At 52.5% G+C, this 25,958-nt stretch overlaps 8 protein-coding genes across 8 annotated transcripts; 3 read left to right on the forward strand and 5 right to left on the reverse strand.

Moving 5' to 3' along the window:
• Positions 1-1,680: 1,680 nt before the first annotated feature.
• Positions 1,681-2,719, reverse strand: P168DRAFT_327843 (DUF4149 domain-containing protein). Its single transcript, XM_024841287.1, has 3 exons — positions 2,620-2,719; positions 2,304-2,565; positions 1,681-2,166 (listed from the first exon to the last, which is right to left on the reverse strand). The coding sequence occupies exons 1-3, from the start codon at positions 2,704-2,706 to the stop codon at positions 1,994-1,996; spliced, it is 522 nt and encodes a 173-aa protein (XP_024692398.1). The 5' UTR covers positions 2,707-2,719; the 3' UTR covers positions 1,681-1,993.
• Positions 2,720-5,340: 2,621 nt separating this feature from the next.
• On the forward strand, positions 5,341-6,426 carry xanC (transcription factor xanC; the record flags this gene model as incomplete). Its single annotated transcript, XM_024840259.1, has 4 exons — positions 5,341-5,455; positions 5,510-6,001; positions 6,067-6,196; positions 6,297-6,426. The coding sequence occupies 4 exons, from the start codon at positions 5,341-5,343 to the stop codon at positions 6,424-6,426; spliced, it is 867 nt and encodes a 288-aa protein (XP_024692399.1).
• Positions 6,427-8,497: 2,071 nt separating this feature from the next.
• P168DRAFT_327845 (uncharacterized protein) lies at positions 8,498-10,553 on the forward strand. Its single transcript, XM_024841288.1, has 2 exons — positions 8,498-9,733; positions 9,837-10,553. Exons 1-2 carry the CDS (start codon positions 8,758-8,760, stop codon positions 10,250-10,252), a joined length of 1,392 nt encoding a protein of 463 aa, XP_024692400.1. The 5' UTR covers positions 8,498-8,757; the 3' UTR covers positions 10,253-10,553.
• Positions 10,554-11,797: 1,244 nt separating this feature from the next.
• Positions 11,798-13,283, forward strand: P168DRAFT_237791 (putative cytochrome P450; the record flags this gene model as incomplete). Its single annotated transcript, XM_024833573.1, has 2 exons — positions 11,798-11,915; positions 11,995-13,283. The coding sequence occupies 2 exons, from the start codon at positions 11,798-11,800 to the stop codon at positions 13,281-13,283; spliced, it is 1,407 nt and encodes a 468-aa protein (XP_024692401.1).
• An 862-nt stretch (positions 13,284-14,145) lies between these two features.
• On the reverse strand, positions 14,146-16,373 carry xanB (isocyanide synthase xanB; the record flags this gene model as incomplete). Its single annotated transcript, XM_024835203.1, has 2 exons — positions 14,146-15,839; positions 15,884-16,373. The coding sequence occupies 2 exons, from the start codon at positions 16,371-16,373 to the stop codon at positions 14,314-14,316; spliced, it is 2,016 nt and encodes a 671-aa protein (XP_024692402.1). The 3' UTR covers positions 14,146-14,313.
• A 1,591-nt stretch (positions 16,374-17,964) lies between these two features.
• xanA (isonitrile hydratase-like protein xanA) lies at positions 17,965-18,684 on the reverse strand (the record flags this gene model as incomplete). The annotated part of the gene is made up of 1 exon (XM_024835204.1): positions 17,965-18,684. The coding sequence occupies one exon, from the start codon at positions 18,682-18,684 to the stop codon at positions 17,965-17,967; it is 720 nt and encodes a 239-aa protein (XP_024692403.1).
• A 1,370-nt stretch (positions 18,685-20,054) lies between these two features.
• Positions 20,055-23,184, reverse strand: P168DRAFT_305135 (putative C6 transcription factor). Its single transcript, XM_024838902.1, has 5 exons — positions 22,046-23,184; positions 21,731-21,990; positions 21,547-21,681; positions 21,408-21,498; positions 20,055-21,349 (listed from the first exon to the last, which is right to left on the reverse strand). The coding sequence occupies exons 1-5, from the start codon at positions 22,924-22,926 to the stop codon at positions 20,314-20,316; spliced, it is 2,403 nt and encodes an 800-aa protein (XP_024692404.1). The 5' UTR covers positions 22,927-23,184; the 3' UTR covers positions 20,055-20,313.
• Positions 23,185-23,859: 675 nt separating this feature from the next.
• Positions 23,860-25,554, reverse strand: P168DRAFT_237592 (MFS transporter; the record flags this gene model as incomplete). The annotated part of the gene is made up of 3 exons (XM_024833565.1): positions 23,860-24,448; positions 24,510-25,116; positions 25,179-25,554. 3 exons carry the CDS (start codon positions 25,552-25,554, stop codon positions 23,860-23,862), a joined length of 1,572 nt encoding a protein of 523 aa, XP_024692405.1.
• Positions 25,555-25,958: the final 404 nt, after the last annotated feature.

Consider the following 25,958-nt stretch of genomic DNA (forward strand, 5'->3'; position numbering starts at 1 on the left):
CTAAGCTCGGAAGAATCTGAAATCCATAATCTGTATTATCTGCAATAGCCGACGCGGATAATACCCCCCAACATAACAGTAATAGTTCCTGAGACGAGCACCGGCTGGCAGGGGTAGCAACCCAACCGGCCCAAAAGACAGGGGAAGCCAACACACGCCATCTTGTCTCAGGATACGAATGGCCTGTGTCACTGTAACAACGTAGTGGACTCTTGGAATACGATGCGGGTCATATTTTGACATCAACAGGGATGGCATCGGATCCGGAGCGTCACCCGGGGTCTCCCTGTTGCTCTGTTCTCGGAAGTCCTGGAGACAATGGTTGTGGGGGATATACAAAGGGTTGTGTCACGGCATTATCAGCGGTGTAGAACAATATGTGTATGATGCTATCAGTGGGTCAAATATGGCGCTGCCTTGGTCTTCTCCGAACATGCTCCCCTGTTGGCTGTGGTCTGGGTCTAGATCTGATGTGGGAGAGCATTGTCGATGGCTGATTATTGATTTCTTTTCTTGCAAGTTTTCATTTGCAATCTTATCGCAGAGAATGTACCATCGAAGGAACAGAATCACATAATGTCTTTGGACGGAAGACATTTGGAAGAAGCATCCTACTACCGCCTCAAAGCATCCATGTCTATTGCCCTAATAACAATCAATTGTAATCTAGCAGTTGTAGGCACTTACCTACATCAAAACTACAACAGTTTCCCATGATAACGCATATCCTACTGCCTATCTACCACACGCAATAACAGCCAAGTCCAGAATACTCTCCGCAATCCCGGAATTACAGAAGCCTATCTACCGCCGCACGAAAGAAATAGCAGCGCGAATTCCGAATCAAATATAAATATCTCTCTACCAGGTTAACCCTTCGACAGCCCGGATTCCTCTTCTCCAACCGGGTCTTCGGACTCGTTAAATAGGCGAAGTGAGCCAAGCCATTACCTACCTCTGTACTCCGTGGTTATTAGGTCATCCTGGCGAGGCAAGCTCACACCGGTGTCCGACGGTTTCTCTCACTCTCACACACACACTCACTCTCTCTTTCCTTCGTTTTCTGATCCGACTCGGTATAATCCTCCTGAAAGTCCAGGATATCCTAGATTGATCTGCTTGTGGGGAAAGCATAGTGATTCGGCCGGAGATTACCGTGTATGCTTGATTTTGAGGGATTGTTCCGAGGGTACTTTTGGCCACTGTCTTGTTTCTTTTATTCTTGATATGGGTCGGGAAGGGTGCACCCCGCCCCTGTCCTGAATGTCTAGGCAGTTTTACCATATTGATAGCAGTGCATGTCTTAGTATGGAGTAGTTCCAAGGGACGGATGGCGTGCCCCTCCTCCCTCCACTAGAGCCTGACTAGAGCCCGAAGACAGATTGGGCAATCAAGCCGGGGGTGGTCGCGTTGGCACCGTAGAGACTGTTGGTTCCCTGCAGTCTGTGCTATGTGTTGCACGGTTACGAAAGTATATCGGGTTTCGGTTCTTCTGGATCCTCGCTCTGTAGGAATGGGCTAGGTAGGCGAGGGGTCTCAATATGGTGCGACTTAGTTTGAGTGGCCCCGTTCTAGAACCTTTGATGCTACAAGAGACACGGTGCGAGGACCTGGAGCTTTTGCAGCGTGAGGCGCTACAATGGGTCATGATGGAGGAGGCTTACGCAGTTTGACCCTTGTGTACGGACATGGTATTGACGGGTATGTAAATCCGGTCTACTGTCAACGGGTCAAGCTGATTATCTCCGTAGTAATAATGAAAGAGTAGATCAAAACAGATAGCCAAAGTTAATCCCCGAATGGATGATTAGACATGGTTGTGATCCCATCCGGTAGATTCCATTTGAAACACCACGACCCTGCCACGTATCTGTGGTACCTAGTCCAACCCATAGCACCCTTTCCCTAATAATCTGCCCAATACATCAGACGCAGGCAAAGAATGGCCTTCTGATAACAGTCTGGGCCCCCGCAAATCCATCCCTTACATCCCTTACATCCCCGCCAAGATGCTCGATGCCAACGAGAACCCGTACCACACTGTCGCAACCATGGAGATGGCATTCAGATGGATGGCCATGGCGTGGTTGCGCCCAAAATTTCGATTGGCCTGGTGCATCTTCGCCGGGTCTGTTGGCGCAGGGTTATCTTCATTGCTGGCTTGCTCTACACCGGGTCAGTCTGGTTTTGATCGAAACAAATCTCTTTTTCTATCAATCACCGACGAGCAGAAAAGTCGTCGCTGTCGCACCAAAGAGAGAGGTAAAGGGGGGAAGGTGACGACAAAGGACATGGTAGCTCACCCTGCATGCCCCTCCGCACGACCGCGGCCGTCGTGGTCTTCGGCCCGAAGACGAACCAGTTCAGGGCCCCTGTCACGCCCACAATGGCCAGCGGTACTGTATCCCAACCCAACGACAGGATGCTCCGCGGCGGCCGGCTTACCGCGGTAAGAATCACGAGGCCCACCTGACATTTGAAATATGCGGGGAAGATTTGTTTCTGGAGGGCGAGAAACTCGCGCATTGGGAGGGCGCGATAGCAGACTTTGGTGTTGACGAAGCTCTGGGAAGAATTGAGTTTCAGGGTGGTCTATGGTGGATGACATTGGGGTTGTACCTGGAAGAGCTCGGTGCCCAGTAGAGCGCCATAGGAGAGAAGATGGTAGGGGAGAAGATTGGTAACAGTTGAGAGAACAGAGTCCATTTTTTTTATCTTGTCTTTTCTTTCAATGTTCCCTTTGGATTTCTGTTTTCTCGATAGGAGCCGATGTAGTTGAAGGGATAGGGATGGAAAGATGAAACGGAAGGAGGAGGAAGATGGATGAGGATGAGGTCAATCTCGGTCCAACAAGAGGACAAAGAAAAAGAACTGCCTGACTGACATCAGCGGGATTAGTCCGATACATCCAGACGCCCTTGGTTACATATTTTGAACCTGGTAAGTCCACTATACTTTCTGGGGGGCTCGATGGTTTTCGGTTTGACTGGATTCTGTCAGCCCTTATAGACACGCTGTATGGAGCTAAATGGAATACAATGGTTCTTTCTAACCCTTTGGTATGTTTGAAACGTACTTTGTCAATTCTGCACGGCATGTATACCCGGATGGCTTGGAGAAAGTGAAGTAGATTGAAGTTGAAGAGTAGACTGTGAACAAACTTCAACTGACGTACCCTTGTCACGGGATCGCCGCCTTTCTTCTCATCTTCTTCATTGTTTGTCAATTACTTCTCTTCTTTTCTTCATCTCTCTCTCCTCCAATCTCTATCTCCCCATCCTCCCATGGATTCTTAATCGTTACCCACTTCTCTTCAGTGGAAGTATTTTCTTTTTCAGAGTAACACATCCACTTTTCAGCACGCCACTTCGCTTTTTGCTCCTGTTGATAACATATCATGACCATCGGAGACAATCCTGGTCAATTACCGACCAGGAGAAACGCCATCTTTCTCCAAATGGAGCTGACCACCCAAGTTGTCCCAGCTAATAAATTCGTCACTGGAGGGGAAAACACGTCCTCACCAACTCCCGCGCCACAATGGTTGACTGGTCAATTGTCATCCAGGCCACCGACTCAACCACGTTCCAATGCTGACGGCAGATCAGCACGGCCCTTGGGTAAAATCTTCACCAATCTCGACTGATCCTCAGCGCTGGGAGTCATAGGGAGCCCGGAGTCCCCCATAAGGCTATTCTGCCGGAGCTGGATCGGGCACCCCATATCCAACACTGCACGGTTCAGGCGTCTAGGGTTGACCACGGTTTCCGCGCTTGCTACTTTTATTGATGAACGTGGGCTGAGATTCTTCAAGCTTCATTAAGTAATCGTTGCTATTCTGGTCTTACCATGACAGTCGCCCCCTACCCACCCCCACCATTTCCGTGTGGGATTCGTCAGTCTTGTGTTTTGGCGCCCCATAGTGTCATCTGGCTCTGTCACTTCCTCATCGGACGCCGAACGCTTTAGGTTTACTCGAGACATGTTCCCGTCCTTGGTTTGACCTGATCGGTCGAGCCCGACTCCGTCGCCGGCTTACCTGTAGTCTCCCACCGACGGAACAAGTGAGCCTTCCTTGTCGAATAGCTTTCCCCTAGCCGACATAGTGTGTGCCAGCCCTCGTGAACAAACAATCTCCTGAAATTTGGTTCTCTACCCGGGACGCCCGAAGTGTCATTGCCACGAGAATTACGTCCATGGTGGTCAAGCAGGGATAAGCTGTTTTCACATTTGGACAAGATGGGAGTCTTCAGCGACCATGGTACAGGTGTCACCGTCCCTAACGCTCGGACCAGAGTACTATCTCATCATTTCCACTGCCTCCCGAGGTTAGGCCCAGGCAACTGATCTTCTTGTTCCACAGCCTGCTTGGCTGAGGGGAAGTGTCCCACGGGAGGTCGTCCATATTAGACCCTGAAGAGCGAGGTGGGGCGAATCAGTGAGGTGGTATCCGTGGGCATTATCCCTCTTCGGCATGACATGATGGTCGCTGCGGGTCTGAGATGAAAACCGATAATCTATTAGTCTATTGATTGAGTTTGATGTATTTTCTTTGTTATTTTGATTTTGATCCTTGTCTTCTCTGGCTTGACATATTTATGTTTTATTTTTCTATTTTTTTTTTTTTTCCTTCTATCGTTGGCCCTGGCTACAATTCCCGGGTGGCGCGAAACGCCGCCTACGTGCCCATCTGTGTTCACGCCTGTTGCGGCAGCTGCAAACCAAGCTCAACAGGCACCAGGAGCTGCAGGTCGGTGGAGTATCGCAGCCCGGAGATCAGCCACGAATGATACCCTGGTTAACACGCTTTACAATCTACAGTCGGAATGCACAGCTGTCGTGGAGGCCATCCGAGAATGCGCCAACCGTGGGCATTGGAATATGGATCGATGCCCCGCAATACAGCCGTTCCCCATCAAGCCCGACCGGGATCCCTCCGAAGCCATTGCACTACCTCGTAAGTCCACAGGTTCTGGCGATTCTGACCGAGGGCCAATGAGATGCCAGTGGTCGGGATCCGGGTCCTCCCAGCGTGCCAGAATCTGTGAGCTGAGAGCCCGAGATCATCTATAAAGCTATCAACAGATAAGGTTGACGTTGTCTGGCCTGGTCGTATTCGATTCTTCCTCACTGGTTCCCTCAACCTGGTGGCCAACGGCTCTTCACATTAAGATCGAACCATGATGCACTGCCCGCTCACTGTCTTGCCTTGGCTGTAAGCACGTCTGCTGGCCTTGGAGCTTTGGGCCGATATTCGCTGTAGACTTTAAGACGGCGGCGATCGAGCCTCTCCTCTTCCACCAATCCCTTTGTTATCTCCGTCACTCTATAGCCACCACGATGCGAGCCCATGCTCCCAAAGAAGAACGGACTTCCGCCGAACCTGCCACGCAGAAGCAAGAAGATCCCATCGAACGGAGAAGACTTCAAAACCGCCTGTCGCAACGGAATCATCGTTCGTGCCCCCCGTCTGCCGTGTACAATCTTTACTGACTGGTTGGTCTCTTAGGTCGCAAGATTCGGGATCGCATTGCAAAGCTTCAAGAGCGAGTCATTGCCACCGAACTACGAGCGGCTGCCAGCCTGAATGGCTGGAATAACCCGAACCCATCTGCCCCGCCGATGGGGCATGCATTGCCTCCATATGAAGTCGACGGAGGCCTCACGTCACTGTCCCCTGAAACTGCCACATCCCTCAGTCCATCGTACCTCTTGTCTTCCGCCGCTTGCTCATCGTGTGGGCCCAACGTGGGACCCATGCCTGTGCTCTCGTCACAGTCATCTTCGTCCTCGCTCTTCGACCTCACCGGAAGTGAGATTGACTCCAGTGCATCTTCTTCTATAGGAAGTAGTTTCTTCTCGCCCCGTTTCAGTCCAATGACCCCGGACTTGTCGGTGAGCATTCCGGCGAGCTATCCTCCAGCCGACCTCTGTTCTCCGATGTACCCTGAGCCGTGGGCTTTCCAAGCATCGTATCCACCATCAAATATGTACTACGTCGGTATGCTACTCTACCCCAGTTCTGCGGTTCGTCATACGATACAAATAGCGCTGATCACGATCTAGAAACCACCCTCCCCCAGATCATCCAAGCCCTCGGCCCAGGTGCCTCGCGCACCAAAGCCATCATCCTCCTCCCTCAATCTAACGGCCATCATCTACCCGCAGGCATGGGGCCTCCCCCACCACCAACAGGGTCCTCCCCATCTCCAGCAATAGCGGCAACAGGAGCCAACGCAATCGACCCTGTCATTGCCTCCTTGAACCCACTAGGCTCACACCCACTGGCCTGTCAGTGCGGATCCGGATCAATGCCAGGGTCCCCAGGATCAGTTGGAGGCATGGACTGGATGGGCGGTGGGGCCTCCCCGATGTGTCCAGTCCATGGTGGACAGGGCGGTGGCGGGATGGAGAGTCATCAACTGACGATGCTATGACTACTATATATACTATTTTTGGGGATAAGTTTGGAGTTTGATTCAGCTATATGGTTAATATAAATTGGTTATACTATTTCTTCTGTTATTGAGCCACGGTGGAAGTGGTATAGATGCCTGACAAAAAGGGAGGTGAGGTTAACCTTCGGAACTAGTATCCTTCAAGCCTAGCGTTGACAACAATCTGTCGGGGACAAGTATCTCTTGCAGTAGAATCAGTCGGAATGCCTTGGTTACAAAGCGCCACACCAGGTTATCGAAACAGCACTTCTATACTCCGTAAAAGGGTCCCGCTAATACAAGCCTCCATGGCTTAACACGCTGCAGAATAATACTAAAAAAAGCGAGGCTTCAGAGAAGTCGTAGATCCACCTCGTAGTGCAGATCTTACCGGGGAGGGTTAGGTTTCCACTAGGTAGCCCTAACTTTATCCGTCGGAGCATTTCGTCGGCTGCGTAGGTAGGTATCTAGTATCAATGCTGCTCTGACGCGAGTTTGTGTAGGGTATGCGAATATGTTTTGATCAGTCTGCTTGGGTTGGATATGATGTATGCTGGGTTTGTTGTATTGTATTGATGTTGGTTGGTGGGGGTTGTTCATTAGGTGTCGAGGCATCAATATTGTAGCCTGGCTGATGGCCTAGGTATCTTTTCATGGAGGAGCCTTAGCTAACTGTAATACTAAGGTGCCTAGGTACGTCAAGGCGGTGCATCCAATAAGGCTGCGAGAGAGTTAAAGTCTCTAGGCATCTCCTATGTTTCCTGGTTAGCTATTTGAAAGATTCTACATTCAGTATCCTAACTAACGACAGTGGTGTCTATAACGACATCTAATATATAGGGGTAGGTTAGTACTAGTTAGGGTTAATAGGTAGCATTGAGTTCAGCTCGTGGCACGATACCTCTGGGCATGACGTCCTCTGCAATATGCATGACATCGCTCCACCACTCTGTTAGAGTTTTTTCTTCGATAGATTATACATGCTCATGTATTATCTCAGCCACTGCACCAAAATACTGAATCACCAGTTGCCAGGCTGGGTATGACCGATACCCAGCATGTTGTTATAATGGTCTTCATCTAAGTTAGACTCGCAACTGTATGAACATGGATGGCACGGACATGGCCACGAGACATACACCTTCTTTGGTCGAGTTCCGAAACCCTAAGTTTATATGTTAGGTTCGAAGGGAAGATTGTTGGAAAGTATGAACAGACTCGGGCTGTCCATAGGGTGAGACACGCTATATCCCAGAACAGGTACTCCGCGGTAACATAATATGTATCTTGCATTCGGTCAGCTCAGGGATCATATCGACAACTGCAGGGTTTTCCATGAGTATCTTAGTTGAATTCGGTCATGCTTTTTATGTCACGCTCAATATGTTTTGTACGCTAAATGTGGTGGGGATATGCCTGCTAGAATACACTCCCGAAGAACAAGTATAGGGTTGAGTGCCAAGAATATCCGACTCTAATTATACAGTGAACAAGGTTGTCTTACGTCATGGCTGGAAGCAGGCTTGCAGGATTAGTCCCTGTTAGGATGTTGGTGTACTCGGGGTCAGGGGTATGGAGGGCTGTGTGAAGGACTATGCATGAGAGTATCATAGTTACCTATCTACCTGGTAGTGCAGGGTGATTAAAATCAAGATGCTAGGATATTAGACCGGTTCTCATGACCTGGTAGCCTGAGGATCGAAAAATGGCCCCCAACCTGATCAGGCATCGCCTCCACCGTGGCAAGGCTGGGTCGAACAACCCCAAGAAAGAAGAAAAAAAGGAAGAAAAAAAATACTGATGATAGACAAATCCACAGTCAATCAGATATGTTCTAGATATAAATATCTTCCATCGAGTGATGGATAGAAAGTTAGAGAGTTAGATAGAGAAGATGGACACCTAAGGTACCACCTCCAGATAGCGAAGTGGAGGCGACTCTGAGTCAGCCACATCGTGACCAATCATACCACCACCTCGGCTCCACGACTGTAAACCGACTGGGAAAGAATCGACGTTCGATGGCGTTTCATCAGGCCAAAAGGCCAAAAGGCCAAAAAAAGGGACTCTCCCTCGATCCTTCTCGATCTTTTCTCTCCACCGCTTAATCCGTCCTCCTTTTCATCTTCTTCTTCTTCTCCCTCCCCACTTCCTCTTCTTCCCTCCTCCCCATTCTTTTGACCCCCGCTTAGATTCAGACGAGACGTCTTCACCTCCGCCCGCCCGCCGCTCCCTCCCTCCCCTCCCCCCTTTTCTGGCTCCGCTCTACGATGCCATCAATCCTTCCCCGGATTGATCTGTTCTTGTTCTCCCCCCCGCAATGACTCTCCCCGGTTGCTCGCGATGGCGCCTGAGACAAAATTTTCTGCTTTACCTTTTCTACTGCGCCGGCTTCTTCTGTCTCTTCGGCATCATCTCCATCTGGTTTGGCATGAACACGGACCGCGACTATGTTCACCCGTTATTGACCCAATTGATCCCGGCTGGTCACTGCGCCTGCCAGACCTCGACCACATTCCAATGCTCCACCTGTCTCTCCTGCCCCGAGCAGTCCCCCGCGCATCTCCCGCCCCCCGGCGCGCCCTCTCCATGGCAGTTCCAGTCGACGCGTGACGCCAACAACGAAAGCCTTGATGCCGACCAGTGCCAGACCGCCTTCCCCGGTCTCTTCGAGGATGTGTCCCGCGCAGGTGTCTACTGGCGCGCCCACGGATACTTAGGGACGGAGGACTTGGATCGCATCCCGCTGGAATTGGGCATGGCCCGAGCCTTCATCCACCGCGGCGAACTCCACGTGGTCGCCGTACACTCCAAGGGAGAGGACCACCGTCGCAAGATCCTGGCGGTGTTGAGCTCCATCCATCGCGCGCTGGTCGCCGATGCTCGTCGGGCCGCCCGGCGCGATATTGAGTTTGTCTTCTCCGTCGAAGACAAGGTGGAGGACGTCACCAGTTCGGACAACCCCGTCTGGGTGCTGGCGCGGTCCGCGACCGAGGAGGCCGTCTGGCTGATGCCGGACTTTGGCTTCTGGGCCTGGGATAACACCCAAAATTCGATCGGGCCGTTCGACCAGGTGGTGGAGCGCGTGAAGCGTGCTGATATCCCTTGGTCGGAGAAGAAGCAGCAGCTGGTCTGGCGGGGGAAACCGAGTTTCGCCCCCAAGTTACGGCGCGCCCTGATGGATGCCACGCGGGGAAAGTCGTGGGGCGACGTCAAACAGGTCGATTGGACAGACGGCACGAATATCATGCGCATGGAGGACCACTGCCAGTATATGTTCATTGCCCATGTAGAAGGTATGCCTTTGTCCCCCTCGTTCACTTACTTTTCCTGTTGTCCTATTCCTCTGCCGTTCGACTTCTCCTGTGTCGGGAATTGTTGTTAACTTCTCTTTTTCAGGTCGCTCCTATTCAGCATCCCTCAAGTATCGCCAAGCGTGCAACTCCGTCATCGTGGCCCACAAACTGCAGTACATCCAGCATCACCACTACCTTCTCGTACCGGACGGTCCCCATCAAAACTACATCGAAGTGGAACGCGACTTCAACGACCTGTCGGCTAAGATGGAACCGCTGCTGCGCGACACCAAGGCGGCACAACGCATCGCAGATAACAGCGTGCGGACATTCCGCGAGCGATACCTGACCAAGGCAGCCGAGGCATGCTACTGGCGAGCTCTCTTCGACGGATACGAACAGGTGTGGAACAGCAGTGTGACGGTATGGTCCGAACAACAACAACGGGAGCGCGGTCTGCGATACGAATCCTTCATCCTGTTGGATAGCCAGTCGATGTTGAATTTCGAAACGATGTGACGAGACTGACCCGGACAGACGGATTGACGGACTGATTTGCGATTATTGGCTTGCATCCCGGAGTTGACGGTGTCGGGACCCTATCCTTGTACAGGTTTTTGACAGGTCCCGGGGAACCTCCCTTTCCTTTGGACCGGTTCATCGATACCACGAGAGCGTGTGTTTTCTTTTCTTTCCTTCTTTTTTGGGATTTGTATAGTATAGAGACTCTGATTACTAGAGTGGCCGTCCCTTTATTAGTATATATACCGGCCTATCATACATAATTTAACTATAATCCCGCTGAGATTGCGGGCTGCACAGATTAATCATGTCGGTGGTTACTGAGTTTCAGGCTGGAGTCAATTGTAACCCCTGTCTTGTACATGTCTTGTGTCACTATCGTTTACGATCGTTTACCCATCGTTATTGGGGCTCAATATTGCGGTGGCTTTTAAGACCTCACCTCGGTAGCCCAGACCTAATCCAATTTGTCAGATCGTATTATCCTCTACTCCGTACTACCTGGCACTATAGTAGGTACTAAGTGTCTTAGTGTCTCGGGGAGCGATGACCGCGAGGTCAATAATAGATATCATGTGATTCGCTCGAGTCGAATAGGTTTTCGACAATCAAATAGTGGGTGGAGTCATTCTCAGCCTTCTCCACATTTCATCGACTAGTCTGGTCTTGCATCGCACGGGTGAGATTGGATGGGACTGAGATCGATGAGGGTATTTGTGTTTGCTGGCTGGTTTACAGTGGATTTACTCCTTTCTCGCTGCTAAATACTATACTACAGTAATACTTACTGTACTCTGAAGACGCTGTGCACGAAGTCCAGAGATGATGTTATGGACACGACCGTCGACACCGTCAATTAACCCTTCAAACGAGGGCATTCTGCACGGGGTTGTCAAATTAGACAAGACAAAACAAACCAAGACAGACAAAACAAGCGCCACGACATGATTCATCCCCCCCGTCCACAAGCTATCCGTCTACCGAGTGGAGTCCACCAGGTGGCACCCTTCAACAAATCAGACCCATCCACAACAGAAACCAAATAAAAGACTCATTCTAGTGTCCACCCTTTTCCTTTTTCTCCCTTTCCTCCAAATGACAATCCCTCCACGGTGGATTGGTCGGTTGCATGACGCAAGGCCTGAAGGGTTGGAAGGCATGTCCGTCTGTCTACCAGCCTGCTCCCTCGACGAACCATGATCTGTGCAATGATCAGCCCGTCAACCACTCACAAGCATCCAGTGGATCCCCAAGGGTGCAAATCCCTCCCGCTATCGAAAAGATCGGCGCGGGCGAGATTTCAGCTCAGATCTGCATCACATCGAGGGATGGGCTTGGCTTGACTTGAGTGGTGTCGCTGCTGCAGCTGGTCTCCATAGGTAATAAGCGCGGCGTGCTCCGGTAGGGAGGTTGAGTCAAACAATAACAATAACAATTATTATCATAATAACTACCTACTAATAATATCGGTGCCATCCGCCCTCGTTCCCGTCTGATTCTGATTTCTCCCCGTTGTTTACTGGACTAATAGACGGTGCAAACATGTCTACCCCCATTCCCAAGCCTAAAGGGCTCCCGATTTTGGGAAACTTGTTCAATCTCGATGGGAATAATCCTTGGGCTTCGTTCAATAAGCTGGCTTTGACTAATAAGGACTTCCGTGTGTACCCCCAGGAATGATACAGTTGCAAAAGACTGCGATTATTCTTCATTAAGTGGTCTAGAATCTAACAGGCCAGGTCCCATCTTCAAAATCAGCATCCTCGGACACGACATCGTCTTCGTGACAGGCGCCGCCCTTCTAGAAGAAATCTGCGACGAGAAGCGATTCCGCAAATGCGTCGCAGGCCCCATCATCGAGATCCGCGCCGCCGTGCACGACAGCCTCTTCACAGCGAAACATGACGAGATGGAGATGTGGGGTATCGCCCACCGCATCATGGCGCCACTGGCAACCCCCGAAGCAACCGCCCTCCTATACAGCGGCATCCGCGAAACATCCGCCGACCTAATCAAGAAGTGGACAGCAGGCCCGCGCCAACGCGTCCACATCACCAACGACCTGGACCGACTCAACCACGAAGCCAACACGCTCTGCTTCTTCGACAAACGCGTCCACTGCATGGAAGGCCCCGAACCAGCCCTCGTCGCAGCCATGGCCGACTCAACCGGCGAATCCCTCAAGCGCCCAACCCGCCCCCGCCTCCTCACCTGGCTCCTGCACGAGCGCAAATGGAAACGCGACATCAAAACCATGCGCGACTTCGGCGCCTCCCTCGTCCAACACCGCCGCGACAACCCCTCCGACAAAAAAGACATGCTGCACGCCCTCATGCACGGCACAGACCCCGAAACAGGCCGCTCCCTCACCGAAAGCCAGGTCCTCGACGAGATAATCAACGTCTACATCGGCAGCGCCACCGCCCCCAACCTCGTCGCCTTCGCCCTCTACTACCTCATGAAGAACCCAGACGAGATCCGCAAAGCCCAAGACGAGCTCGACGCCGTCGTTGGCCCCACAGCTGACCTCGAACACACCCACCTCACCAGCCTCCCCTACGTCGAGGCCATCCTCCGCGAAGCATTCCGCCTATCTGGCGTCGCGCCAGGCTTCAACATCGAGCCCATCCCCGAAGAGGGGAACGACGCGCCCGTCATGCTCGCCGGCGGCGAGTACCAAGTCCCGCGCAACCAGCCCCTCATCGCCATCCTGGCGGCCGTGAACCGCGACCCGGCTGTCTTCGACGACCCGGACGCGTTCAAGCCTGAGCGCATGGTCGGCGAGAAGTTCGATGCGCTGCCTGCGGGTGTGAAGAAGGGCTTTGGGAATGGTCAGCGCAGGTGCTTTGGGTCTCGCTATGCGTGGGAGTGGTCGTTTTTTACGCTCGCTGCTGTGCTTAAGGATGTGGAGTTTCAGCAGGCGGATCCGGAGTATGTTATGCATAATGACGGGGTCAATTATAGTGGGGCGTTTACTGTGAAGCCTGTGGGTTTCTTTGGGATTACGGGGCCGAGGGTGAGGCAGTAGTTCTGGACTGGCTTTATGAATGCGTGGTAGCTCTTTGACTGGTTAGGGTCAGGAAGGAATCGATTGTGATGTTTGATACCAATTGGATGGACAGCAGGCTGATATACCGTGTGGATTGAGGAACGAATACAGGTGCGATAATCAGCAGATAGGTAATGGAGACGTGTTACGCGATTTCATTCCAGCTCGAGCGAGTCTACAGTATCAGCTGAACATTTCCCCAAAGACTCCATTCTGCAGACTGTCTCTTGTCATGTTCTATGTAGAACCCATCATACAACCCACTACACCCCACATCAACTCCCCTACGGGAGGAGGGGAGTGCCGCTACATATCGATGCCACATGCACGCATATATCACCTCCTATACCCAGTAGGTAACTTATGAGCTTGCTGCCCAGTACATGAAAGGCTCTTCGGCCTCCATGAGTCCAATCCATGTCTATACTACGCCATAGTAAAGCACGTGATGGGGCACCCACCGTCGACCCTAGTCACGTGGAACGGACCACCTGCAATCATCTCATCTTGGCTCGCTCAGCGGTCTTTGTCTTCTGCAGACAACAGCTCACTCATTCTTGCCTCGCGAGTCATGACGCGCCTGGATCTGCAGTCGTTTATCTGCTTTGGATTAAGATGTTAATGCTAAGCCACTAAGCCGGAATCATCCTTGCAGCTCACTAGTCATGGTATTCACTATCTGCTTTAGGGTTGAGGATGTCAGTACTTGGTTATAAGCTACGATTTCCCCTAGACGGGTTGGTACAGTATTCAAATTCTTGTGTAAAAAGACTTATGTGGTTATATAGGTAGGTCTTCGCACATCTGGTCATCTATAACATAAGTCATTGCAACATGGGGTAGATTGCCCTGGGAGACAAGAAGGAGGAAAGGAAAGGAAAGGAAATCATTCTGAAACTGGACGAGGTTTAAACAAAACAATAAACACGCAGAATGTACTTGGAATGAGACACAAACATTCTTGGAAACAGACGCAAACACACTTCGACAAGGAAAATACAAAACTATACTAATCAACATGAATCCGCCACAACTCCCGATCACATCGACTCTTATACCCCGTCCGCGTGTGCAGCATGCTCGTGTTGTCACTAACAAGCATGTCACCCCTCTCCCACTCAAACCGCAGACAGACACGATAGTCATATGTCATGCGATCAATGACATCCACCAGCGACTGATCCTCGTTCTCGACGTGCACTGCACAAGTCGAGAATTTGGTCTTTGTCTTGTCCCATGGCTGGTGCCAGCGCACGCAGGGCAAGCCCGTGACCTTGTGCGTCACGATAAGCGGCAGACTCTTGAGTTTGGCGTCCCAGAACCCGTCGTTGTCCATTGCCCATGTAACAGGCTGGAGACGCTCTGCGGTCCACGGGAGAGGCAGGTAGCGGAAGAGGAGGCGCGAGCTGGCAAACAGCGTGTACCCGCTGCCTTTCGGGGCGGTGGCTGGACAGGTGAAGTACTGGAACCCTGGGGGCTTTTGAACCCGGCTAGTCTCCCCTGTGACAGGATCGGTGTGGTCTTCGAATTTGAACATGCCGTCAAAGTGCATGGGCATGGCTTCGTTTGAGGTGACGTTGTTGCCGAGCTTGTCAGTCCGCCCCGCGTCCCGCACTTTCTGGATCACCCCGAAGCTCCAGGGGAGGATGGTGCCTAGCTCGGAGGCGGTTGCCAGATAGTCTTCTTCGTTGAGGGAGTCGGCGAAGCCGCGGAGAACGACTGGCGAGAACGTGTTGGAGAGCTGACGGACCTTGCGCATGGGGATGGATCGGATAGAGGGCGGGGCGCGGCTGTCGTCGATATCGACGGGGCGGATGATCAGCCCGCAGGGGTAGAGGTGCTCGAATTTGACGGTGAGCCCGTCGGCATGCCAGTCGAAGAGATCCGATCGCTCGCGGAAGTAATACGGACGACCGTTCTTGTAGATCAGGTCGTGCGTCTCGCGCACGTCTTCAGCATGCACAGTGCAGAACGTGCCGTTGGTGTTGACGGCGATAGACGAGTGCCAGGGTGTGTACCCAAGGGCACCGCGGACCTGGGGAACCAGGGAGATGGAGAGTTTACGCTCGCCATTGGATTCATGGATCGAGAGGCGCACGTAGTCGCCGCGATTGGCCTTGATCGCAGAGGCAAATGACTTTCCGCGGACGATCATACTGCGCGCAATGTCAGCGATGCGCGCCTGGCGGGCCTTCTTCGTCGTGAACTGCTTGTCTTCCTGATGTGCCAGATCCTTGGTCAGGAACTTGATGTACCCGCGGTACGTCAGGCAGGTGTCGTTGTCGTTGCGGATGGCCTCGGCCGCATCAAAGGTCGGGTCACCGAATCGGTACACGAGCTCCCGACGCAGGCAGTTGGCGTGCGCCAGGTAATGCGCCTTGGCTTCTTCGGGGTTGCTTGTCTTGATCCAGGGGTGCTCGAGAAGCTCGAATAGCCGGATAAACTTAACGTGGTGCAGTTCCTGCTCGACGGCCATCTTCCGCAGGGTCTCGCCGTATTCCCACACCGTCTCGTCGGTCACGCCCAGGATGTCTGCTATGGTCAGGTCAAATCATATACCTGGAAGGTGTGTTACTCACCGTTGTACACCAAGCCGTCCGAGCTGATATACGCGTCTGCACCTGGCTCGTATACTTGTGCGATATTCCGGCACAGTCCGTTGAGGTGGTGCAGGGCCAGCTCCTCGCCCATGTCCGGAAGAACGCCGAGGACTTTGTCTCGTGCATTGGGGGACTTGAAGGGGAAAGCAGGGAGGACCATGCGGACAGGCTCGCATTTCTTGACTTGCTCTAGAACGGTAGGGATGAAAGAAGAGAGGCCCTTCCATGATTCGCCCGTCTTCTCATAGTTCACCCCATAGCTCTCGATGACCTTTAGGATTGCAATAGCTGTCTGCTCCTCTCTTGGAACCCCCGGCTCGTCCCTGTTGATGGACGGCTCGGGGGTAAGGATGTCTACGTCGGACGCCGGCCCCGGGGACTGGAGCGTCTCGTCCTCTTCCGGGATATGTGATTCAGCCCCGTTGACACCCCGGTTCGCTTCACAGGGTTTCTCGCACGTCTCAGTCATTTCTGTCTCCTCTAGACCTGGCTCTAAACACGAGTTAGCATCAACATCTCGGATACGATCAGTCAGCTAGCTAGCTCACCTGTCCAATGACGCGGCTCGTCCACTGCGAAAGTGATAGCATTCGCATCCGGCGCGGAGCCCACCTCAGAAGGCTCAACAACAACGGACACCTTGGATGCCGACTTGGCGCTGTACGACTCGGATGCCTCGACCTGGGACTCCTCAAGGCAATCGGCACTAGGTAGGACCGCAATCATGGCGTTTGATTCTTGTTTCACGTATAGGAAATCTACCAAGAGCCAACTGAAACTTGCTCAGATGTTCTCAACGGTGCAGTTGAAAACTAGATGTGTGTTGGAATTCAGGGTCTGTGTCTCCATCCCCTCAAGCAACAGCATGGATTTTCCTTCCTTATATAGCCCAGTTCCCAAGGTTTCTTTTCCTTCCACCAGACCGAAAACAATAAAAGGATATCAGAGTGTGCCATCGGGGATTATGGTTAACGCTCATGTCAGCAGAATACGAAGAGAGCCAAAAGTTATCTCAGTCTGGGCACACCACGACGAACAGCTGCCCGTCCACGAGCACAACTCGCGCTGAATCGAGTATCCGGTCCGTTCAGCTTGCCCGACATCAGGCCTTCAGTCCCCTGTTGACCTGAGTAAGGCATGAGCCTTGGAAAACTCAGAACCCGAACCGACGAACCAACCAGTTTGTCGTCCGCTGCTGAAGTTCGCGCTGTAGTCATGTCCTCCGGAGATGCCCTGACGAAAATGTCGGAGGTGATGACTAGAGCTGCATGCGCCCCGGAGGCATTCATTGGCTAGCTGGGACATCTGTTGAACTGCTCCTGTCTGTCCTTAGGTAGGTACCATCGCCACAGCGCCCATTTTTAGATGTCTCAGGGACGAGAGTTTGGATAGCGGTCTGTTGGCTGGCTGGATGCTGGCCGCTGGCTAGATGGCTCTCATTTGGGCATATCAGCGTGTCTGCCAACGCGTGACTCAAACGCCTGATCTCTGACTACACCTCACACAAGAGCTAGACCCAGATCTACATGTATGAATCTGTCAATGACAAACGGACCCAGTGGCTGGCGTCGAGGGTGAGGGTCACTAGTACTTGGAATAGACTATGAAAACAGCAGCGTCAACCCCAGGAGACTCGTGGTTTGTCCCTGTAGGGATTCCCACCCCCGAGGTCCTGTATGTAGGCGTACATAAGACGGGCCATTGTGACTGTTGATGACAGCATTCGGCACCCAGGGGGCAATTCTTCACGAACCCCTGTGGCGTCGTCGTTTCTTTTTCCGCTTTTTTATTTCTTTTTTTTAGGTTTTTGCTTCCAAGCCCTCGTACGGGGTTGGTGACACTAATGCTGATACCACAGACAACATGCTTTTCATCTATTTTCCCCGAAGAACGCCCACCCAATGGGATATTCGCCTTCTGGACTTTTCTATTTCCGCTTCTACACAGACACCTTCGTCGAACGGCACTAATGGGGATGACAGAAGTCAAAAGTTCCCTTCAACAAATCAAATGTATTGAAATAGCTCTACATAGGATGAACGAACATCCGCGTGGCCCCGTCACTCGCTTAATTCCACATCATACTCCATCACGCGGGCCACGAACTGTGCCATATCGGGCGAGATCAACCGAGAAACCAGATGAAGCGAGGCATCCAGCCCACTGCTGATTCCCCCGGCCGTCAGCAGACGAACGCCCAGCGAGCTAACCTCCTGGTCGACGTATCGGCGGTGGATAATAGTAGGCGGCGCAGCAGCGGGGTCGTTTACCTCAGCGCAGAGCCGGCCCAAGGACTCCAGCGCGCGGTGGTGGGTAGTAACCACCACACCATCAGTGAGCAGCCCCGCCTTGGCAACCAGAAAGGCCCCCGTGCAGATGGAGAAGACCACGCGGGGGACACCCTCCTCCTTCCGGGGGAGCGCAGCGAACCTGCGAATGAGGTCCACTTCAGGAGTGTCGCGATGGTCGTGTGAAGAAGCGATCAGACCGTCTATGACAGATGGTGGGGCGCCGGGGCATACCAAGATGTCGTACTCGGGGAGTTTGCGCGTGGTGGCGGGGTCTGCGATGACGAGATCGGCGTTGATGGAGAGGGCGTTTTTGGCGCGCACGATGGAGTCGCGGGCGATGATGTCGATGGTGAAGGCGAGGTCTGGGTCGTCGGGGTTGTGGTTGTGGGAGACGTGGGAGAGGATCTCGAGGGGCCCGGTGAAGTCGAGGAGGTCGACGCCCTTGAAGATTAGGACGGCGACTTTGTAGTATTTTTTGGGGGGGGACATTGTGTAGAGATTGGTGTGTCTATCTTGATCTTGGGTGGTGGTGGTGGTGGTAGGTTGTTGCTGCTGCGGTAGGCGCTGCGATATGTATTTGGGTTCAATTACCAGTAACAAAGTGCAAATCACAATCGGAGGCAGCTACATTCCATCCCTTCTCCCATTCCATACATTGATAGATGTTTACCTAGTTACAGCCCCCACCTCAGCTGAAGTGAGAGTTTCCAAAACCATGTCCACCATGCTGACTCTGCTGACTCCTCTTGTCGCCCAGGGGGGAGACATCAACTCGCCACAGGTAGATGTCTCAGCCCCAGAAATAGGTATCATTGTTACTCAGTTTGAACTCGGTCTCTCTGAACTGGTTTCAACGCATGTCTAATGGAGGGAGAACCGTAATCTTCAGGCCTTAGACTGGATGCAGATGGAATGTGGGTATGTAGGGTCTGCAGGATATGTACGGCCTAGAGCAGGTGCGGATCGGATAGTTCTCATTGTGGGGCTTATTTGTGGTCTGGCTTACTTGGTTATGATTGGGTACAATAGAAATATCTCCATTGTTATCGTTGATGGTGTGGCGGTTTTGCTGTTGCAGCTTGCAGGATGTGATTTAACTCTGTTGGGATATCGTCATATTGAGCCTGACCAAACCCTCATTCGGTATTGGTGCAGTGGTTGAGAGACTCTCTATTGTTTAGTCGTATCAGTAATTGCGAGACACAATAATATAATGCCATATAGCAAAGGGAGAGACTAAACCCAGTGGTATACATTCTCAAGCACTGTTGTGCTTCTTCTCCATATATTTGTGCTACCCAAATGATAATCAATCCCTCTAATTTCCATCTACTAGGCAATTATAAGCATCCTGCTGGTCTACCCAAAGATTCCATCTACGAAGTATATTTATAGTATCTTAAGATCCTGTCATATTCTCTATACATACATGGTGGCAAGCACTAGCGTGAGCGATCTGCAAATCTCCTGTCTCCACTTCAGCTAGCCTACTTGCACTTTACATATATATTGATTTATTCCGGTGATGATGTAGCATGTACCCTATCATTGATTAGGTAATGCCTACTTGGTACGATATTGTTGACTCTGCGGTGCTTGTGCTTGTATGTCCGTATCTAGAGAACCTGATACACCTAAGATACGTATAGAACATCGGTGCTCCAATAGATATGTTAAATAGTTCAATATGTCCGAAGGATTACTGAGAAATTTAGTAGAAAAGAGAATATACATTCATACTTACTACATATACCCATCCATAGTAAGGACATTAAGGGCAATGTATATATTAGATCGGACACATTATATGTTAACATAGGGTACTCTACTAGCCTGAAGAGGTAGGCTAAGTATGAATGAACAAGCGAACAACGGGTTAAATTAAGAATATGGCGCCCAATAACGCCAAATCCCTCAATATAAAATCCTAATGTATACAACAAGAATATCTCCAAAAAGCCAATCAATCAAAGAACCAACCCGTATATTTTTACTCGCCAGCCCATCCATCCATCCATCCATCCAATCAACCGAACACCCGTCGTCCAATCATGCAAAACCCAAAATATGCAACCAGTGCTAAAACAAAAGAAAATCAACCACCACAAGTGGACCGAATCAACTCCACAATGGCGGGTGGATGTACTCCGACGCCCGGTCGAGAATATTCGGGAACGTCCACTCGCTGCTGGTAGAACTCTCCGGGGTCGGCGGCGGGAGCGATCCCATGTTGGGCGTCAGGCTGGCGGAGACAGGCGCCGTGAAGGGGCCCATCGTGGCGCTGCCGGGGGCTGCCACTGGGTGCATGTAGGCGGGGGATCCGGCGGGCCCGGTGCCTGTCGACGGGGCCATGCCGTGCGAGGCGAATGCGGCTTCGAGTTTCTCTAGTGCGCTGAGAGTCTTTGTGAGGGGTTTGGCCCACTGCGTTTGGGTGTCGATTGCGACGGCTGCTGACGCGGGGGAGGCGGAACTCAGGGCTGCGGGGCTGGTTGCGGATGGGGCGGCGGGTTCGCCGGCGGGGAAGCCTTCGGAGTTGGCGCGCTCGGAGATGATTAGCTTTAGTTGCTGGAGAAGGGTCCAGAAGCGAGGGTCGGTCTTGGACTCTTCTGTGACGGCTAGAAGGAAGATGGAGCTGATGGCTCGCTGGAGGGTGATCCATGAGCGGGAGGCGTGCGAGCTGACGGAGTGCATCTCGATGTAGGCTTCCACGGTTGTCATGAGGCTGCTTACGCAGTCTGCGCGCATGCTGGCGATGGCTGGGTCTTTGGGGTGGGCGGCGTATTTGAGAGCTGGCCGACACAGCTCGGAGGAGAAGTAGGATGAGTGCAATTTCAAAACGAGCCGCTCTAGGTGTTGTGTGGGCGTCATGCAGTACTCGCGGTCCCGCAGGTACGGTTGGGCCTCGGCGATGACCTGCTGGATTCTCTCTTTGTACGATTGGATGGACTTGGAACTCATTTGGTTGTGAGGACTGAGCATTCGGCCACGGACGACCTCCAACGCCAGTGAGATGACCCGGCAGAGGGATTCAAAGTATGGTCGGTCGTTTGGAACGGAATCGTCGCGGTATGCGATGTCAGGTTGGCTCACGGCTGTCGTCGAGGGTCGATCGTAGGATAGAGAGAAGTGGCTGTCTTGCCACGCCATCGACCACCTGCCCGCTGTTAGATCTCCACCCAAGGGGGAAAGAGTGGTGTAAATCATGGACTTACCAAACATGTCGTCTCCGGTATCTTTCTGCCGGGGAGAAGTGACTTGATTCAACATGCAATCCAAGAGCCAACCCCATTCGGAGTGTCATGCCTAATCTGGTCAGCGGTGAAATCCAACGCGCAGAGGAACAGGACTAACCAAGAAGCACGTAGGAAATGCCCGGGTTCATATTATAAGAGAGAACATTGCCAATGACCAAGAGAGTCTCAATAGCCTCGATTGTCGGCTGCGACATGAAATTGGTCATCCGCAAACATTGGTAGGAGCAACACACTAAACAGATCAGCAGTGACACAATCGACCATTCGGAGACAAAGCGTACCATAAACCTGAGAGGTCAACTCTCGTTCTTTACCAGGGATGTCAGAAGATTGGCAACCGGACGCCAACACGGCAAACAGTAATCCCAGGAAGGCGATACTGACGCCGAACGGTTTCTGCGTCTGATTGGCATCTACTTGGTATGCTCCGCCCATCGCCGCTCGATTTTGCAAAACAAGATCGAGATACATTTCGAACTGCGGGATATCTCCAAGCACGGGGTAGATAGCGCCCGCAATATCACGATAATAGATGAAGAATCTGCCAACCGTCTATCAATATCATGCACGAAGGAAGAGACGAAAAAGAAACTCACTCTTTACACTGCCGATCACTGGGAAGTGCGCCACAAACGGCGCTCACATCAAAAGTCGACATATCCGAGGACCACAGATCAACGAACGGATACGTCGCGGACTCGTTGTCAAGACCCAGCTTGGGTAATATCCCTCCCTCCAAAAGAGCTTGCAGCTGGTCCGAACCGGACTTGTTGTTGAGTATATAAGCCAACACGGACCTCGACCCCAGGTGGACGGTGCCCTCGCCCAAGGTGTTTGGCGCGTGGATGCCCTCGCGCTCAGGAGACGGAGGTTTAGACCGGTTGCTGGCCTCGGCGCTCTGGACGCTTCCCGTTTCCGTCAACGCCGGGCCTTCCTCCACCCTCTCCAGCCCGGTCCGCATATTCGAGATCGTCTGCTCCATATCCCTAAGTCGACTGCGAATATTATCCCACTCCTCGCGCGCAATCGACACGCGAGCTCCGGGAGCCGGTCCGCTCGGCCGGCGCAAGCCGGCCTCCGTCAATCCGGGCTCCTGCTTCAAGCGCACATTGGCATCCGTGGGGCCCGGGAGGCCAACACTTTCTGGTACACTGGCCTGCGAGCCTCCGACTGGACTATCGCGGTAGGGCTGCGCGAGAGGTCCCGCCATGACGCGTTTTTTCGAGGGCCGTTCGTACGAGCACAGATCGGCGTGGTCTCGCTTCACGCACCCGTCGCAGGGGAGGTTCCGATCGCACTTGACCTTCCGGGCATGGCACGGGTAGCAGGCTTTGGGCTCTCGCGCTTTTCGCTTGGTGCGGATGATCGCATCGACTTGGGAGCGGGGGAGGTCGGTGACGGACCGAGAGGCAGTCGCCATGTCGGAGCCGGGTAGAGGCGACGAGAACGACACGGACGACTGATAGGGAGAAGCCATTATGATTGTATTGGCGTCGTAAGGGGAATCAGTGCCTAGTGGTCTATTTGGCTCTGTCGGGGAGCCTGTCGGAAACCTGTCCGGGCGATCGCGGGTCGTTCTGCCAACCGTTGTCGTCGCGGACGGAGAAGAACGGGCACAAAAAGAGGATCGGATGGGCGGCTAGCGTCACGCTGAGGGTAACCGAATGGACATTGCTGGATCGAGTCGAGAGAATTCGTTTAGTAGAAATTCGAACAGGTGGAACCGGCCTCCGAAGCTTTCCAATGGAGGAATCAATGCGGGATGGAGGAGGCGAAAGACGGGGAGAGCAAGACAGCGGCACGTGACCCGGGAGCCGGGAATGCTGACTCAGTCAGGGTCTGCACGTGACGGGGCGGGGATCCCCATGCCCTAACTCAGTGACGTCGAACGGCTGTGGCGGCACACGGATGGAGATTCCCAGACCAACGAGGTGACCGTGCCTTGGATTGTGTGTATATCTAGCTAGAGTCGATAGTGTATAGCGCTTGAAGGGTCTGGGTTAGGAATTTTGGTCAATATTACTCAATCTATTTTTCAAAGAGGCTTCTAATGGTCATACTGGAGATACTTGGACACAGTGCTCTAACATATTATCTATCATTCTATACACATGTATATATACACACATCTCACAACATATTAAGATAGTCTTCAATGATAAAAAAGGAAAAGGTAAAATCAAAAACGCTAGTGGAAACTCCCAAACTTTTTCAAATGCCGCGTAAATGCATCAACCAATATCAAAGCAAACCACCCCGAGCGGAAGGATGGGGATATCAAGACAATGCATGGGGGTATTTCAATAATTAAGTCCGTAAAAAGGTCGGACGGGAATGAGGGGATTGATCAAACAAGTGATCCAGATCCGAACAACCCGTGATAATTTTTGCTTGTTTGTTTTTTTGAAGTTTAAAACTTTCCGTGCTCTTCATCAGGGACGAAGGCGTACTTGGAGAAGCGGCGGATAGACTCTCCCTTGTAGTAAAAGACGAAGGGAATCAAGCAGCAGGCCAGACCCAAAAAGGCCAGCAGCGTGCTCGCCCACTCGTAGCCCAGACGGTGGTACATCTGCTCGGTGAACAGCACCGTGCAGGCACCCCACATGGAACGGAGGAACGTCTTGGCTGCCAAGGCGGAGGCGGCTTGGTGCTGGTAGGTGTCGACCAAGTAGTTGTTGGCCGAGTTGTACAGAAAGATGAAGCCGAAGCCGACGGGAAGACCACCGATGGCGGGGCCGAACCAGTGGATATGGGGGTACGAGGTCCAGGCGAAGATGAACAGACCGATCGGGATCAGCCAGCACGAGAGCATCATGGGAATCAAACGGCTCTCGGCGGGGGGTTGCCGGCCACCGTTCTTTGCGTAAAGAGACAGGTAATGCTTGTTCACCAGGGGGGCGCAAGCCGCACTGCACAGGACACCGATAGCGAGAGGAATGAACATCAGACCAGTAGGTCCAGCGCTCCAGCCCTTGCCTTCTTCAAACACGATAGGGTAACTAGACAGGCGATTGTTAGGAGGATATTCCAAATGACGTCATGGGGAGGTTGTAAACTTACGCAACGAAGAACATGTACAGCAGACCGTAGAGAACCGACATGTAGATGGAGATGAAAAACACAATGGGTTCCAGGAAGAGAAGCTGGAAGGGGCGGAAGAGGAAGATGCGCAGCTTCTCGCCCATCGGACGGGCATCCAGCTCGGTCTCGGTCACGTATTTCTCGTCGTTCTCGGTCTTGCGCAACTTCTGGGCTCTCTTCTTCAGAAGGGCGGGGGCATAGGTCTCCGGCACGGTGAAGGTGATCAGAACCCAGGCACAGAATCCGAGAATCAGCTGGATCCAGTACAGCCACCTCCAGTCACCGGTGCCATCCGCGAGATAACCACCGACAAGGGGACCAATGGCGGGACCAATGAAAGGACTGGCGGAGAAAGCAGCCATTGGGACACCACGTTCCTCGTTCTTCCACAGATCGGCCAACGTGCCACCGACCAGAGTCATGGGCGCACTGAAGGCGATACCGTCGATCGCACGGCAGACGATCAGGGTTGCGATGTTCTTGGAAACGGCGCACGGGATGATGAAGATCACGGCCACTAAAAGAGTGAGAGCGTAAACGGGTCGGCGACCAAACATTTCTGATGCGGGAGCAAATGCCATGGGGCCTGGACAAGTCAGCTTTGACGATCTCAAATGATTAAAGGGACTGGGTTTGTGGACCACTTACCAACACCGAAACCAATGACGAACACGGTGACCACGACCAGACTCACTTCACGCGACACCCCGAATTCCTTGGCGGGGCCTTCGATATCGGCCGTGATCACACTGCTGGTAAAGGCGACAACGAAACAGGTAAAGGACACGACCATGGTGCAGTACCATTTGAACGCTTTGGACCAGTTCTTGGGGTTCTCGGGGTCGTCGATCTTGAAGGTGACCAGCTTCCAATCCTCCATCTGCCCCGTGACGGTAGACTTGACGGGCTTGATGATCTCTCCCGCCGCGGTCTCCGTCACGTACTCTTCCAGGTTGGCATTCTCGGTGACTTGGCGCAACGGAAGATCAGTTGGGTCGACCTGATCGTTGGCAATAGAGCCCATGGTGTAGGTCCGTGTGGCCTCCGAAGAGAGGTCGTAATGTTGTGGTTCTTGCATCTTGGACAAGGTGGATACAGATAGATGCTAAAGCGATGGGGAGGTAATGCAACACATTTGAAGGCCGGTGGGTAGGGGAAACGAGGTACTTATAGACTGACATCTTTGAATGTTTCCAGAATTGGAACGGGAAGAGTGGACCGATCAAGAAAATTTTAACCTTTAGGATGATGCTTACAAGGTTCAATCTTCAAAGTTACCGTATGTCGAGATACCCAACTCGGCAATCGGCCGGGCGGTTTTGGGTCGGATGCGATTCGGTTTCCCGATCGGGATAGCCACTCTAGCCGGATAAGGCGATATCTCCCGAGCGCCCGGGCCCGGGATCCTTACCCATCCCATCCTCGTTG

This window comes from Aspergillus campestris (genome assembly GCF_002847485.1).
Source record: "Aspergillus campestris IBT 28561 chromosome Unknown P168scaffold_7, whole genome shotgun sequence".
Lineage (NCBI taxonomy): Eukaryota > Fungi > Ascomycota > Eurotiomycetes > Eurotiales > Aspergillaceae > Aspergillus > Aspergillus campestris.